The following is a 16,221-nucleotide window of genomic DNA, read 5'->3' as shown; positions in this document are numbered from 1 at the left end:
CTTGTAAATATGTTATGATGATTTCTTGACATGCCTTAACTGTAATTTTATTTCTTCTGAATAAAATATATATGACTCTCATTTGGTCCAAAAGCTTAGTTCTAAGACAGACCAATCCTCAAAGTTCTGTTAATTTTCCTGAAACAGCTGAGGTGCATATGCCTCTCTAAAGAAAAAGGCTGTTATACAGAGAAACCCTGTCTTGAAGAGCCAAAAAAAAAAAAAAAAAGAAAGAAAGAAAAGAAAAAGGCACTTTATTTACTTACACCAGAGGCCACTATTGGCAAACAGATCTTTTCTTCATCCACTAACTTACTTGAAATTATTCCAAATAAAATAGAGAATGTAAAAATTCTATTAACATAAGTAATGTATAATAGGTGTGATAATTATCATTATTATTATCATCAGTGAGTGTGTTAAGAGATCTGAGGAAGTACTAGATACCCAGTCCTTCTCATACAACCTCCCAAAAAGAGTGACTGTTAGCACAGGTCCAGATGTTGGCTTCAGGCTAAACAAACGCCCATCGCTTGACACCTGGTTAAAACATAGAGAAGTAGATAAGGTCAATTGAAGCTACAAAAATCCTACCATACTTTTAATAGTAAAAGAAGAATTAGCTTAAATTGATGGCTTGATTTTGTTCTTCAAATGTTGCAGGGGGTAAGAAAATTTGAAGTGATAAAACCAATACTAGTTCATTTATTATTAATGCATTTAATTGATACCTGACAATGTACTTGTCTGAGGAAGCATGCCATGTAGTTAGCATGACAAATTGGGGGTAGTGGTTTCTAGTCCAGCCCTTCCAGACTTATGAAGACATGGCAAATCGTCAGAAGCAGTGGGCAAAGGTGGGGTTTGGACTGCATCTATTACTGTCACTGGCTCCCCACAGCCCCTTCACCTCCCACAGTGCACCCTCAGCCCTGCAATCACCCCTGTAAGGAAAATGAACAAGTGAAGCCTGCACCGTCAGGGAAGGATGTGGTTTGAAGGACATCCTGGGTTATGAAGCAAGCCATTGATTCTGGGCTTAGGTTCTGCTTCTTGTAAACAACCACTGTTGAATTGTCTCTCCTTCAGCTTTCCCTTCCCTTTTTTCCAGTAATCTCACTGGGCACAGAGTCCTAGGCCATCACTAACTGATGGCCCTAAGGGGCTTCACTGTTGAGACGGACCCTGAACTATTCAAGTACAGATGAATCTTCTCCCTATTCAACAGACCTTGAACAGCCCAGACTCCTCCATATAATGCCCCCAACAATCATCTATTTGTTTATAGAGGCAAAAAGAATACGGAGATTATATTAATTTTCAGGTAAGAAATCCAGTCTGCTCAGAGTCTTTCACAATCCTCAAGACAACGTCACCCTTTTCAAACAGGGATATTTATATTTGGGACAATCTGAGTTAAGTTTGCATGTCAAGGTGCCTCCTCTTCTACATTCATTGGCTACGTCAAGCAAAGATTGTTACCTGAAATTCCCCAGGTGCAAGTTTGACTTGACTCAGCAATACCTCAGGGAAGACATACTGGGTTCCAAACGTGCCACTGAGGGAGAACATTTCAAACCTGGTGGCAGCTGTGTCCACTGAACTACCGCAGGTGCGTAAATTGGTGGTTTTACATTTCAGTAGAGTACAAATCTAGATGAGAAAAGCAAACGGAGATGTCAGAGTAGAGATGACTGTGGACTTAGCTTCATCTAATCGCTCTACAATGTAACCATGTATCAAAGCGCCATGCTTCATGCCATATGTTCACTTCCCAATTGTACCTTAAAGCTGTGTGAAGATGTTTGCACTCGCTCATTAATGTGGTGCTATCTACTCTTTAAGTCAATAATGTCATCAGACAGGGTGACATATGCCTGTCATCTTAGCTCTCTGAAGATGGAGGCAGAAGAACCAAGTATTCAAGACTAATCTGAACTGTATAGTCAGGGCCACATAATAGGAACCCATTTTTATAACAATAATAAAAGGATGGAAGGGAGGGAGGGAGGGAGGGAGGAAGGTCAGTTGAAATGCCCTGCTCTAGAAAACCGACTCTGAATCTTTAGCTGGCATAATGTTCTTGATGATTAGAGGCATCTTGAAGTTTTTTCCTGAACAACTAATGTGTTTAATTATAAAGTATGTTGGTCCTCAGTGCTTCCTGTAATATACTGCCAAAGGGATCCACCATAGAATAGATACTTAGCTCTATGGAGGATGCATTCATACTCCCATACTCCCATTCTTCTCACAAGCAGCAGCTCTAGAAATTTCCCTGGCTCTCCAGATTAGATTAAGTTCAGCAATCTGATACTCTTCAAGCCAAATGTACACACACCACTGTATCACATGTCAGCCTGAGAAACCATACACTCACATGGCTTTCTACTCCACGAGGCACTGTATTTCCTAAGTGGATGGCTTACACTCACCTGTACATCATTAATGCTGTTCTGCATCTAGTACATACTTAGTACTCAAATGTTGCTTATGGAAATGAGCTTTGCTGGTGTGTTTACACAGCAACCAAAATGTCACCCAGTTGGCACAGTCCTAGCATTCCAGGACTGTCAGCCTCAAGTATGTGAATAACGTGGCATGTAGTGACTTTGATTAAGCCAAACAGGGGATGTTCTGGGAACATATAAATGAGGTTGCTAACCTAGCTGAGGAGTGGCAGAGGTCCTGAAGAGGTGCCAAGCATCCTCTATGGCAAAGATAACAACTAAGTGCTATGAAAGGTGGGCAGGTGGGAGCCACCATCCATAAAGGAATGAAATTTTATAAACATGCAGAGATTCTATAGATGCTGTAAATTTGGGCTAAGTGTTAGAAACATCTCAATATCCAGAATCCCAGAGCTGCGTAAGTAGAGGATACAGGGACCACATATCAAGACTTCCTGGGTCTTCTATATTCAAGCATTTGATTTGTCACTTAATAGTTTAGTGAGGAATTTTCAGCAAGAGGGTCATACTATGAGAAAAGGCACTGTAATTTATTTTGTAGTAGTATAAGGAATAGACTAGATAGAGCAGAAACCACCAATAAAGTATCCTATTAGGAGAGCACAATATTTTGAGTGATAGGCTGACAGCCAGATCAAGGAATCAATTGCAAACAGTATGTGAGCATTTTGTAATAGGTCTTTCTTCCTGCTAAGGACTGGGAGGTGCCTGCATCCTTCCTAAGGACTGGGAGATGCCTGCATCCTTCCTAAAGACTGGGAGATGTCTGCATCCTTCCTAAGGGCTGAAAGATGCCTTCAGACTTCCTAAGGACTGAGAGATGCTTGCATCCCAGCCATAAACCACTCTAGAAACTATCTCAGGGAACAACTTCATCTATAGTAAGCACTGAGTGCATACTTGGTGTTAAGTTCTTTATAAATCAAGATAGACATTGATGAGCACACAGAAAGCACCTAAGCTTGTCCACGTAGGACATATATCCTAGGTACTGCATTATCCTTTATTTGTAATTTGAGTAACATTAATATTGGTGATGCCACTTCTCCACTGCCTCTGCAGTAGCTCCTCTCACCAGGTCCCAACCTGAACTTCTTTAGGTGATGAACACTGTCATAGAAGTGTAAGCAAAATTAACATTTCCCTCCTTTTGGTGGTTTTAATAAGCATGACCCCATGGATTTAAATGCTTGGTTACCAGGGAGCAACACTATTTGAAAGGAATAGGAGGTGGGGCCTTTTTGGATGAAATGTGTCACTGGGGATGGACTTCGAGGTTTGAAAAGCCCAAACCAGGCCCACTGTCTCTCTCTTTTTGCTGCCTGCAGATCTGGATGTAGAACTCTCTTAGCTACTTCTCCAGCGCTATGGCTGCCTTCATGCCAACACTCTCCCTGAATGAGGATAATAGACAAAACCTCTGAAACTGTATGCAAGACCCAATTAACTGCTTCCTTTGTAAGAGTCGCTTTGGTCATGGAATCTCTTCACAGAGATAGAGCAGTGACCAAGGCACTCCTCAACATGTTTTTGATGATGGAGTTTCATCCCAGTAATAGAAAGCCTAACCGAAATATGTCCTGTATGTATACCATATGGAAAACAATCTTCCCTTGATTATCTGACATTCAGTTTTTCCCAGCTGTGTGCATTTGATCTAGAAACTCTTCTGATTGTGACATTACCTGCAGATGATACTGCCCTTCCACGGTGTGCAACCCATCAAATGCCCCAAGGGCATAAACTTCATCAGCTCTCTTCTCGGACATCTGGTAGCTTAGATGACAGCAGAGATCGTTCTGGCAAACAGTGTAATTTCCTGTGATTCCTTTGAGCTCCACAAAGGTAAACTCATCAAAGAAAACAACGCTCTGAAATTCCTGGTCCCCTGTTGAGGGTGTTTCCACACTGCTGGCGTAAGAAGTCCAGTTAACTGAGGAGCTACTCGGGTGGGAGTCCAGCTGCGCCAGAAGGAGTTTCCCCTCGTTGGTTTTCCTGTCATAGTGAAAGGCCCTTGGAGAGTCTGGAGCATAGATGCCACTTCCTGGAAACACAGTTGGAAACGGAAAAATAAAGAGACTTTGTGTTCGTCACTCTATCTAAGATTCATCGTCTTCCCCTCTCTAAGCAATATATTTCACTAATTTCTGTAATGTGTGCTGACAGGGGACAAAGACAAGAGGAAATCCATACATAAAACATGACAATAAAGACATTTAAAAAGAAAGGGTGCACACTGAATAATATTAAGAAAATCTGCCAAATGCAGGCAGGTTTTATTTGGGTGTTTATTATTTCATTTCCTTTGGGATTTTTGTTTGTGTTTGTTTTAAGACAGCATGTCTCTATGTAGTTCAGGCTGGCCTCCGATTCACTATGTAGCTCAGACTGGCTAGGAACTCAGGACTTTCCATCCTAAGTCTCCCCAGTGCTGAGATTACAGCTGTGCACAACCACACCCAGCTACAAAACTGTTTCAATAAAGATTGAATGGACAGCATATCATCAACTAAATATTCAAAATTAGGAGTTGGACTGGAAAGATGGCCCAGTGGTAAGAACACTGGCTGCCCTTCCACAGGACCAAGGTTCAATTCCCAGCACCCATATGGTAGCTTACAACTTTTTGTAACTCAAGTTTCAGGGAATCTGATGTCCTCCGAGGATATTGCACACATTCATACTAAATACCTAAATATAAAATATACACGTCTATAATCACTACTTTCTATAAAAATAAGACAAGATTATATATTAGCTTTAAAAACTAGAAGTTGAAAACTGGGTGGTGGTGGCACGTGCCTTTAATCCTAGCACTTGGGAGGCAGAGTACAAGGCCAGCCTGGTCTACAGAACGACAGGCTCCAAAGCCACAGAGAAACCCTGTCTGGAAAAACCCAAACAAACAAACAAACAAAAAATTGACATCTGATTTGGTGGCGTGGGCACCTTCCCCCGACCCCGACCATCAATACCTGAGACAGGAGAGAAGCTGGCACTGGGGTCATAAGAGGAGGGGGGCTGTCCCCACCCCTTGCCAACTGTACCATGCTGGAGAGTGGCCCTGTACCTTGCCTGGGCAACATAATAAAGCTGGCCCTGATGGTATAAGGGTCAGGAAACCAACCCTGTGGACATGAAAGCAGGATAACTGTCCCCACCCCTCACTCATGAGGTGAATTAGCCAGGACAATGCTGGAGAGGTCACCCTGGTGGTGAGGACGGGGAGAACTGGTGGGTGGACCAACCCTGTGGCCACCCAGGCCTAGAACCAGGGTTATGAGTTGGCCGGCTCCATCATCCACCCCATCTGTGATCTGCTGGAGTATGTGAAGGGACCAGTTCTGCAGACCCAAAGCTGAAGGATCTCCATCACACAGGGCAACAAAGCATATCCAAGAAGAGTCCTAATGAGGGTCCAGCATTAATTCTGTAGTAGAAAGCAGAGGCCACAAACCAGACCAATGACTCTTTGAAATGAACCCTTGCAAGTATAAAGGTATATGGACAAAAGGGGTGTCACTGTGTCACACTACAGCTTCCACTGATGAGATTTAATTCCCCCCTCTTTTCCCCTTAAATTTGTTTTATGGGGGGGGGAGTGCAGGGGTGGAGGGCAGATGTGAAGGGATGGAGAAATGAATGGGATCAAGATACATGATGTAAAAGGCACATAAAAAGTAAAGAATAAAATTTAAAAAATAGGAGTTGAAAACGATGTACGAACTATTTTTTAAATGTTCTTTCTAAATAAAGTTTAAAGACCACATATTACCTACCTGTCATTCTCCTCAAGGGACTATGTATATTGGCTGCAAGGAAATTGACCCCCATGCCCATAGCCCAAGCTGAGTGGAATTCAATGGCTGCCAAATGAGGCAGAACATCCATCCAAGCAGTTGGGAACAGTATGGTGTCCACCTGGAACTTGGTCACCAGGGTAACAGCAGGATCATGGAAGAGTATATCGAAGCATGTGAAGATGCCAAACCTTCCAAACGGGGTGTTGAAAGTCACCAACTCAGGCTCTGTGGGTGCATTGAATTGTTCTTCACCCATGAAAAGGTTTTGCTGTGGTAAACAAGCAAAGCAGAGCAATAAAATTCTAGGAAGCTTCCCAGGACATTGTTATTCTACATGCAAAATGTGTTCAGTCAACAGTGCATGTTTCATGTGTGACCACCATCTTTATAGAAGAGTAGCACCTTAGTAACTCAGAGCCACTCCAGTGAGACGCAGCCAGCAGCTCCCCTTACAGGATAGACCATGTGTATGGGTGCACCTGTCTAGATGGTCTTGAATCTTACAAAGTAGGTGAGACAGACAACTACTGACAAAACACCTCACTATGTGCAAAGACCTTCATGCCTTCCTCAGGACTAAATCTGTTCCTATCATAAAGTCTTCCTAATTCACCTTTGACCCACTACCTCAGGAAAGTTTTAAAAGTCAAAACTCAAAAGATAACAGAGTAAGGAGTCAATGAAGGCGGCTCCAGGTGGCTCCCGCCTGTCCCCATGCACAGTCCCAGGTTGCTGAATGCCCTGGGAATGCACTGGGTCTCCTTATAGGGACTGGTTCCATCTAAATCCTACTTTCTGTGCTGACACTACTCTCCCTCTAAAGGTCACTTACTGTTGTAAATAATAATTTTCTCCTCACTTTTATTCCATAGTCATTTAATTAACTAATTAGTTAATCAATATTACCTTATGGTATCGTGCAACCAGTTTGCCCAGGGAATCAAACACCACATTAGTGTTGTACTGGAAACGCCCATCAGGAGGACACTGAGGGTCACTAGTGTTGCATGGCTTCTTGTCTCCCATGTTTGCCACAACATAAATTGAATTGTTCTTGGCCAAGCAGCTGAGTCTTTCCTGTACTGGGGTGTAGCCAAATCTGGAATATGTCCATTGGGAGAGAATTAAAAAAAAAAATCTGCACTAGCTTTTAACAAAAATCTATGGTTTGGTATGTACGACCATTCCAACTAAGAGATAGGAAAAAAGAATTAAAATAAGAGACTTCATAGGACACCATTAGTGGAAAATTTTCTGAGGTTAAGAGACCAGCATGCATACTTTTGAATCATAACACGTATCAAATCTGTAATTATACATGCAGTTATATGTTCATTTTTAAATGTCTACACCATACTCTGTATATTATAAAGAAAAATTTTCCACATTCAGTTCATGAAACCAGACATAATAGAAGAAGCACTATTTGTGAAGTCTGGAAAGATAGCAGAACAGAGAACACTTAGGAATCTGATGCCCTACCTGGACAACACTTGCACTGCAGAAACTGCCCTAACTATTTTGGAATTCTATAGTCTGCTCAAAAGCCCAGATGGTAAATGGTAGTTGATCTCATCAATTCTGTTGTAATTAGCAGTGGCTAATCTCCCAAGCCTAGCCTTGCAGCAGGAAACTGCCCTTTCTCTGTGCAACTTGCAGACTTCTTGGGCAACAAGGACATTGGGCTTTAAATGTCAAGGTCCTTATCTAAATGCTTGCTTCTGAACATAGAGATACAGACAAAGAGAATGTAACTTTTGTACACTGTACACATCCTTTATTATTTAAAATCTGCTCTTGCTAGTAGAATGGACTACCAGGGCATAAGAGACTACCTCCCTCCCTCAAATAAAGAGGAGACACAGCAAACCTTGGGGAAAATAAAAATCTTCAGATTGAAAGATTCAACCACAAACAAAGAATCATAAGACATACAAATAAACAGCAAGGGTAAGTAAATGGAGTTAGGTGTGGTGGCATATCTTTAATCCCAGAATCGTGGCAGTCATAGTAGTTAATTCAAACTTGAGAGCCAGTTTTGAAGTAGAATTCTGTTGCTCAAAATGGGCAAGCAGGGGCAAGCTGCACTCTCTTCTCCCCACAAACCTTAAAAGTTTAAATTTGTGCCTTGAGAGAAAAGAGATAGACATGAGGGTTGGGGGATGTATCTCAGTTGGTAGAGTGTCTGCCGAACTAACAGCCTAGCATACTTGGCATACAGGATTCTCTCCCAGTACCAAATACACCGGGTATGGTGACATGTGCTGTAATCCCTGAGATCCCTGCACCAGGACAGTAAAGATCATTCTCAGCCACATAATAAACTTAGTGCCACTGTGGAATTCATGAAATTCTGTCTTTAAAAAAAGAAAAAGTTCAGCCTATTGGTGGTGGTGCACATCTATAATCCCAGCACTTGGAGGCAGAGGCAGGAGGATCTCCGTTCTACAGAGTGAGATTCAGGGTATGTAGAGGAGCCCTGTACCGAAAAGATAAATAATAGGGGAGGGATGGAGGGGGGATGGCAGGATGGGAGGGAGAGGGAACTGGGATTGATATGTAATATACAGTTGTTTTTAATTTAAATACAAATGTATATTTTAAAAGATAAATAAATAAGTTCAACAGGGTGTGGTGGCTTGACTTTAATTCCAGCACTGGGGAGGCAAAGATAGTCAGATCTCTGAGTTCAAAGCCAGTCTGGTCTATATAATGAGATCCGGAAGAGCCAGGGCTACTCAATCTGAAAAACAAGCAAAGTTGAGAAATACAGGAAGATAATGGGCGGTGATCAGCAAAAAAACTGAGATAAGATAAAAATTAAAAACAAAAATGTGGATGTGTCAGCACTCAGAGGCTCAGACAGGCAGAGCTCTGTGAGGACAGCCCGCTACAAAGTTCCAGCAAGTTCCAGGCCAGCCAGAGGTGCACAGTGAGATCCCAAAGAACGTTAGATATAGCAAGGAAGTAAGACTGTACCCTAAAACACTAGCCAAAAGTAGGGAAGGGAAAACCCTCTGTGTACCCTACTCTCATAAAAGGAGGGAAATAAGATGATCAGAAACAAAAAAAAAAAAAAAAAAAAAAAAACAGAAAGAACAAAATGTTGAGTGCCACACCAACACACTGTGAAAGCAGACACTAAGGGATTCCCACCATCTGAGACGCTGCAAATTATGCCGGGGTGAAAAGACAGCAGACCTGAGAGAAATTCTACAATCAGCCACTCGATCAGAAAAGCAGAAAGTACACATACCCAAACCCCAAAGCCCAGTTTCCCCGCCCTCAGAGAGATGGTTTCAGGGAAGAGAATCCTTAAACTGAAATTCAATGGAGCAAGCACACCTAGGTTATGATGGGGATTGCAGGTACCCTGAGCTCCCATAAGAGAAAAAATTCCACTTGCTAAGCAGGCCTTGCCCTCAGATGAGTTGATAACCTGTTCTTGGAGTAGTGTTGGGAAATGTGACTTTTGCCCTGAGCATATAGACGGAAGGTTTAGGTATCAAACCATATGCACCCTGGACAGTGATGGCACACATACTTAATCCTCGTACTCAGGAGGCAGAGGCAAGAGGATCTCTGAGTTTCAGGCCAGCCTGGTCTACAGAGTAAGTTCCAGGACATCCAGAGTGACACAGAAAAACCTTGTCTCACAAAAACCAAAACAACCATAATATTAATAAAGTAACAAATAAATAAATAAACCACATACCCTAGCCCCAGGCCAGAAGGGAGGGATGGCTTTTCAATCCTATTACAACCAGTCCCTCTAGGATTCTGCAAACACTTTAACTAAAACAATAAGGGAGGGTTTTTTTTAATTGAATAACTTAATTCTAGTTGCACAGATGCCAAATGGAAAATACACGATACATGAAGAAGAAAAAAAAAAAAACCAATATGAAAATACAGGAAAATCACCAATCCCACAGAAATGGACTCCAAAGAGAAAAGACAGACAGGAAATACAAGGACATGGTTATAAAGGTGTTAAACAGAATTAAAGGCACAAACTCGTAAGTGACAACAGAGAACAGAATTCAAGAGGGCATAGACTGCTGATAGAGAGTATGAATAGCTAAATGGCATAAGGAAGGCACTACAAGATATAAAAGAGAGTATGAAAGCCCTAGCAGCAGACAGAATCAGGTGGAAGACAAGGCTTGAAGACAGGAGGATGAAGTAAGATACCAAGACAACAATAAGTAAATAATAAGGAAATCAAGCAGAAATGCAGTATCTCTGGGTCACAAGGCAAAGCTATATTTCATAACTGAGAAAGAAATATGTCATGAAGCCAAACTGAAAGGAAGTTATGGCCATTAAGGCAGCCCTACAGAACAGTCTTGAAGGTATTTTACACACCAAAGAGAGATAAGCTTGCCTATGAATTTACAGTGAATAAACCACACTAGAACAATATATAAACAAAGGAGGATTAGGAAAAGCGAAAAGCACCAAACATTTTAACAAGAAAAATATGACAGTAATGAATTTGTGTCTTTGAATAATATCTCTGAGTCTCAATGACCTAAATTCTCTGGGAGACATAAACCAGCAATTAGGAGACCTCAGATGGCTGTAGTGGTTCTCACCTTGAATCCCAAGGCTTGGGTGGCAGTGGCAGGCGGGTCTCTGAGTTCAGGCCAGCCTTGTCTGTATATCAAACTCTGGACCAGCCAAAATTACATAGTGAGACACTGCCTTAAAAAAAAAATAGGAAGAAGAAAGCTACCTGAATAGAGATATTCATCACTCTCTGCTTCCTGGCTACGGGAGCCATGTGGCCACGGTCTCTCCCTCCTTGCCAGGCAGGGTCTTTCCTGCCATGATAGACTGTACCCACTCTGACTGCAATCCAGAATGAACTATTCGTTCCTTCCTTCCCTTCCTTTCTTCCTTCCTTTCTTCCTTCCCTTCCTGCCTTCCTGAAATTGCTGACTAGATAGATATTTTGCTGGAGCAATGAGAAAAATCGCTTTTACTGAAGGAGAAAGAAAGGCATTGCAAGCAAAGAAATCAGGTGGAAAGGCAGACACAGGCACGCTTAATACCCTGGGTCATGTTCCTCCTGCTAGCTGCCTCTAAGTCCATGAGCAAGTTATATGCTATCATCCTTCCAAGCTAAAAGTATTCACACTGGGTGGGATTCCCTTTAGTACTAAGAAATAGAAATTTGATTGGTGATCTCAGAATTTATGTTCATTTCCCTGATAAATTAAACCAAACTAAGCTGAGTATGATTCCATGTATCCCAGCCCAAGATACCATTTAAAGATAGTGAAGGTTTAATAGGTTAAAACTGCCAGGCAGTAGTAGCGCATGCTACAGAGGCAGACAGATGTCTGTGAGTTCGAGGCCAGCCTGGTTTGCAAGAGCTCGTTCCAGAACAGCTTCCAAAGCCACAGAGAAACCCTGACTCAGAGAAGACAAAAATAGTTAAAACTAAGGAAAGGAAGGTGTGTCGTTGGAGAATGTGGAATTGAATAGCTATTAAAACCCTGGTCCCTTCCCCTTCTTTTATTTTCTGACTACTCTGAAGTGAATTAAGACTGTTCTGCCATGCTTTGCCACCATGATTAAGATGTTGCCATAGGCCTAAAAAAACTAGTTAGATAAGCATAGATTAAAAACCTCTGAAATCGAGTCTTCTTTGAAGTCGGTTGTCTCAATTGTTTTGTGATAGCAACAGAAGTCTGACCAGCACATGACCAACCCAATATTCCCTACAACCCTTTCCCCAGGTAAGACAAGTAGAGGCTCATAATTGAATTTTTCATCGGGTTTTTTTTTTTTTTTTTTGTATATTTGAGAATTTCCTATATGCATACAGTAAAATCTAATTATACCTAGTCTCCCCCTCCTGACAACTCCCCGCTAGATCTTCCCTAACCCGATCCCATCCATGTACTGTTCCTTCACCTGTTTGCATTATCACAGGGAATCCAGTTCACTTGAGGGTCTGGGATATCCTCCAAGTATGGGTAGATAGTATCCCTGGTGAAATGCACACCATATATTCCATCTTCTGGAGTCACAATGATGTGTGCACCCTGTTAGAAAGACAGTAAAACAGTCCTCAAACAGGCTGACAATTAGGGGTGGGTTACAAGAAGAATTGGATATTAAGTGTCAAGCTGGGTGAGGTAGAGGAGCTCAATGAGTGGAGGCTAGCCTCTGCTACATAGCAAGCTCCAGCACAGTCAGAACCCCATGGAGAGATCTCATCTCAAAAATAGGGGAGGGGGTAACTATTGAGCACTTTTATCTTACTCTTCTGCTTTCTCCATTTTTCTTTTTCCAAGCTTGTTTGTTCGTTCATTTTGTTTTGTTTTGAGACAGGGTCTCATGTACCTCAGCTGGCCTCCAACACACTGAATAGTTTAGAATAACCTTGAATCCCTGGCCCTCCTGCCGCCACCTCCCAATCCCTCAGATTACAAGTGCACACATCTGGCTTTCCCAAGCACTTTAATTATCTAATTCCCCCATTATCACAGCAGTGACTTTTTCTAATGGACACTTACAGCTCTGTAGGATCCTGTTCCCATTAATTACACTCCTATTCCCCCCTCCAACCCCTAAATCACCCCCTCTTTGAACTTTGGACCATTGTGCCTGGCTGAATCTGGATGGATTTATAACTCAATCCCTGTTTCTGCCTCTGGATTCTCCTAAACATGATTCCTGATCCTTATGAGGAAGGACTTTGTAAACAGGTCTGCTAAGCTATGCCTTGCCTAGAGTAATCTCTTGGCTAACCTGGGCACTTTGGAACTGGACAGCCACCTTGAAGGTTGCCATGGACTAAGGTGAAATACAATATCAACATGTAATAATCTTTTAAGTTTTAATATATATATATATATATATATATATATATATATATATATATATTGTAATTGGAGACCGGGTCTCACTGTGTATGTAGCCCTGGTTGCTCTGGGACTCACAGGGGTCTACCTGCCTTTGCTTTAGGAGCACTGGGATTAAAAGCATGTGCCACTACACCCACCACACTAACCTGTTTCTATTTAAATACTATCATAATTTACATGTCCCTGATCTGTAAGTGACCTATGAATATCTTACTTAAACTGTCTAGCTAAACCACACTTACACTGTAAAGTTTGCTTTAAACGTCACATTGGTCCAACTCAAGGACATTGACAGACATACTTTGACAGTGAAATTAGAATGAATTGATGAGTATGATATACTTAGTGAAGCAATTGAAACCAGTCTGTGGCCACAGACTCTAAACACTCCAGACCTTGTCAGATTGCAAACTTATCTGACCCCTACAAACCAGAGCACATTCAATGAAGCTATTTAATCTAAAAGCAACTGCAGGGGGTGTGGATGGAAAGATCCCAGAACCCTCATGGATGCTCAGAACTGCCTGGAACTCTAGTTCCAGAAGATCCAATGCCGCCTTCTGCCCTCTGTGGGGACCAAACACAGATACACACGAGCAAAACACTCATACACATGAAATAAAGAAATCTGTTTTCCAAAAAAGGAAGAGAAGGAGAAGGCGGAGGGGGGGCAACTGTCCTGGTTATACTTTACCCTCCATGCTTAGCAAAAGTGAAAACAAAAACGTTCAGTATATAGCCAGTTCCTTGCTTCAATAATGAGCAAATGTTATTTTCAAACTTCGTTGCCTCCCTTTGTTAGGGATAAGTAATAGCGCCTTTAATAATTTTGAGGTGAAAGGATTCTAACAAAACAAAGCACCTCGACTATGCTAATATTATAAGTGGAACTGACCCAGACAGTAACCCGGTGCCCTGTGAATCACTCCCACACCTCCCAGGCACTCCCAGGCACTCCCACGCCTGTCCCTCTCGACTTGATGCTCTGCAGAGATGGGAGAGGGTACCTGCTTTGCTGCGGATACGATCGCTCCTTCCATTAGATCTAGATTCCGATTCATTATTGCCAGTGCCTCACTGTGAGACAGTGGGGACGGGGTGTCACTAGGCATGATCACCGCATGTTCGTAAACGGCTGCAACAAAAGTGTCCAGGGAGCTGACTTGCAGAACATAAAAGACAGAAAGCACCGCACAAGCCAGCCACCGAGACACACTCATGCTGTTGAAATCCAAAGACGGCTGAAAACCAAAGCTGGCTTGCTATTTGTGTAAACAAACCACGGATCACGTGTTCCCCAGACTTCGGGATCTTCAAAATAAATTTGAAAGATTAATCTTAACAAAACTTCGTCCCTGGAAGCAACAGTTCCAGAAATGTCCTTGGTTTTCTAGTCAGGAATGCCAGAAGGGAACCCTGGTTACTTATCTTTTCCTGAGTGAGGCCCCACCCATTGCCTGGAGGTCACAAGTGAGGGTGGGTGGGGACTGCAGGTCCAGTCCCTATGGTGAAAAGCTTTGGAACTGCTTCTCTAGATTTTCAGGGTAAACGTGGGTAATAACCAGACCCCAGTTTCAGTCCATGTCCAAAATGACTTTAGGATTGTCCCTTCTTCAGAGAGGATGGTACAGCAGCTTTGATCAGGGCTCTGTGGAAGGCTATTTATTTGACTGGGTGGATACCTAACATCCCAAGCCACCCAAGACCAAAGAATTATTCCAGCTGGATGTGGCAATCACCTGGCCAAAGGACCACCCCTCAGGGAAGCAGATTCCCTTTAAACCAAGCTAAAGAGACAGAAAGAGTAACAACTGTCCCTTCGAGAAATAATGTTCTGAGTGCCTGTTCCAGGACAGTTGCTCCAAAGCCACCCCGAAGTTCTGTTCTCCTAACCTGCTGTCTGTTTCAGAAAGGTGTGGCCTCTCTCTCTCTCTCTCTCTCTCTCTCTCTCTCTCTCTCTCTCTCTCTCTCTCTCTACTCCAAGGCTAACTCAAATAGCTTGGTTTTGGCTCTTCCTCTGGGCAGCTTCTGAGATTTACACTTTGCTTGCCCTGGGGTCTTCACCTTTAATTCCAGCCCTCAGTAGACAGAAGGCAGGCAGATCTCTGTGAGTTCATGACCAGCCTAGTCTACAGAGTGAGTTCCAGTACAGCTAGAGCTATGTGCTGAGACCCTGTCTCCAAAAGCTAAAAAAAAAAAAAAAAAAAAAAAAAAAGAAGGGGGGGTTATAAGAAAAGAAAGAAAACATTGCACCTTCACATTATTCTGAAAGAACAAAAGACCTTTGAAAGACAAAAAAAAGTAAAGTTAATGAAGGACTAACCTGGAAACCAATATCTGTTCCTTGGAATTTGCTAACTTCTCCTCACAATGCCCTGAGATAACAAGACACCAAGAATTCACACTGCCCCTCCTTTCTTGTGAGTCAGCAGGTGGTAAATAGGGTCCTTAGGAAACAAAGAGATAGCTGCAACTCTGGTTTGCCCAGACAAGATTAATTAGCACACCCTGAGGCCCTAAGGTCTGTTGACCCTAATAGCAGACCAAGGGTCACATACTCAATGGACAGAGGGTCCCACCCCCTCCCTAAGCTTGTGGGGTTGCCTTTAAAAACACCTGTGCCAGGGGAGGGGGCTTCTCTCTAGCCTGCGTGCTGAGGGAGCCCATTGTGTAAACATTTCCTGTTCATTAAAGCCTCTTGCGTGTTGCAGCAACTGGACTGGACATTGAGTTCTTGGGGTACTGACCAAAACTGGAAGACTCCTCATTCTGAGGGTCTTACACCTTCTCCCTCAGACAACATGTAAGCAACAAGTAAGGGATGATGTGTAAGGTACACAGGACTGTCACCTGGCAACAGATCACAAACTGAGCAATGTGAATCAGACAGTTGTACCTCCTGCTGGTAGCAAGGTTGACCTCCACTCAAGGCTGTGAGAAGGGGCATGCACTGTCTGTCCTTGGCGTGGACATGACTGTCTTCTTCCGTAGTTCCCAGGTGGTAAGCATGTGTGTCCAAAGGTGTTCTTTTCATAAGAGCAGTAAGTAGAGCAACATGGGTCACAT

At 42.6% G+C, this 16,221-nt stretch overlaps 1 protein-coding gene across 1 annotated transcript; it reads right to left on the bottom strand.

Annotated features, from left to right (window-relative positions):
- Window positions 1–237: 237 nt before the first annotated feature.
- On the bottom strand, window positions 238–14,507 carry Vnn1 (vanin 1). The gene is made up of 7 exons (XM_051175395.1): window positions 14,163–14,507; window positions 12,200–12,330; window positions 7,181–7,373; window positions 6,251–6,542; window positions 4,157–4,515; window positions 1,483–1,653; window positions 238–540 (listed from the first exon to the last, which is right to left on the bottom strand). The coding sequence occupies exons 1-7, from the start codon at window positions 14,373–14,375 to the stop codon at window positions 358–360; spliced, it is 1,542 nt and encodes a 513-aa protein (XP_051031352.1). The 5' UTR covers window positions 14,376–14,507; the 3' UTR covers window positions 238–357.
- Window positions 14,508–16,221: the final 1,714 nt, after the last annotated feature.

This window comes from Phodopus roborovskii, unplaced genomic scaffold (assembly GCF_943737965.1).
Source record: "Phodopus roborovskii unplaced genomic scaffold, PHOROB, whole genome shotgun sequence".
Lineage (NCBI taxonomy): Eukaryota > Metazoa > Chordata > Mammalia > Rodentia > Cricetidae > Phodopus > Phodopus roborovskii.
Note: the sequence above shows the minus strand (reverse complement) of the source record. Positions and strands in the feature narration are given on the sequence as shown.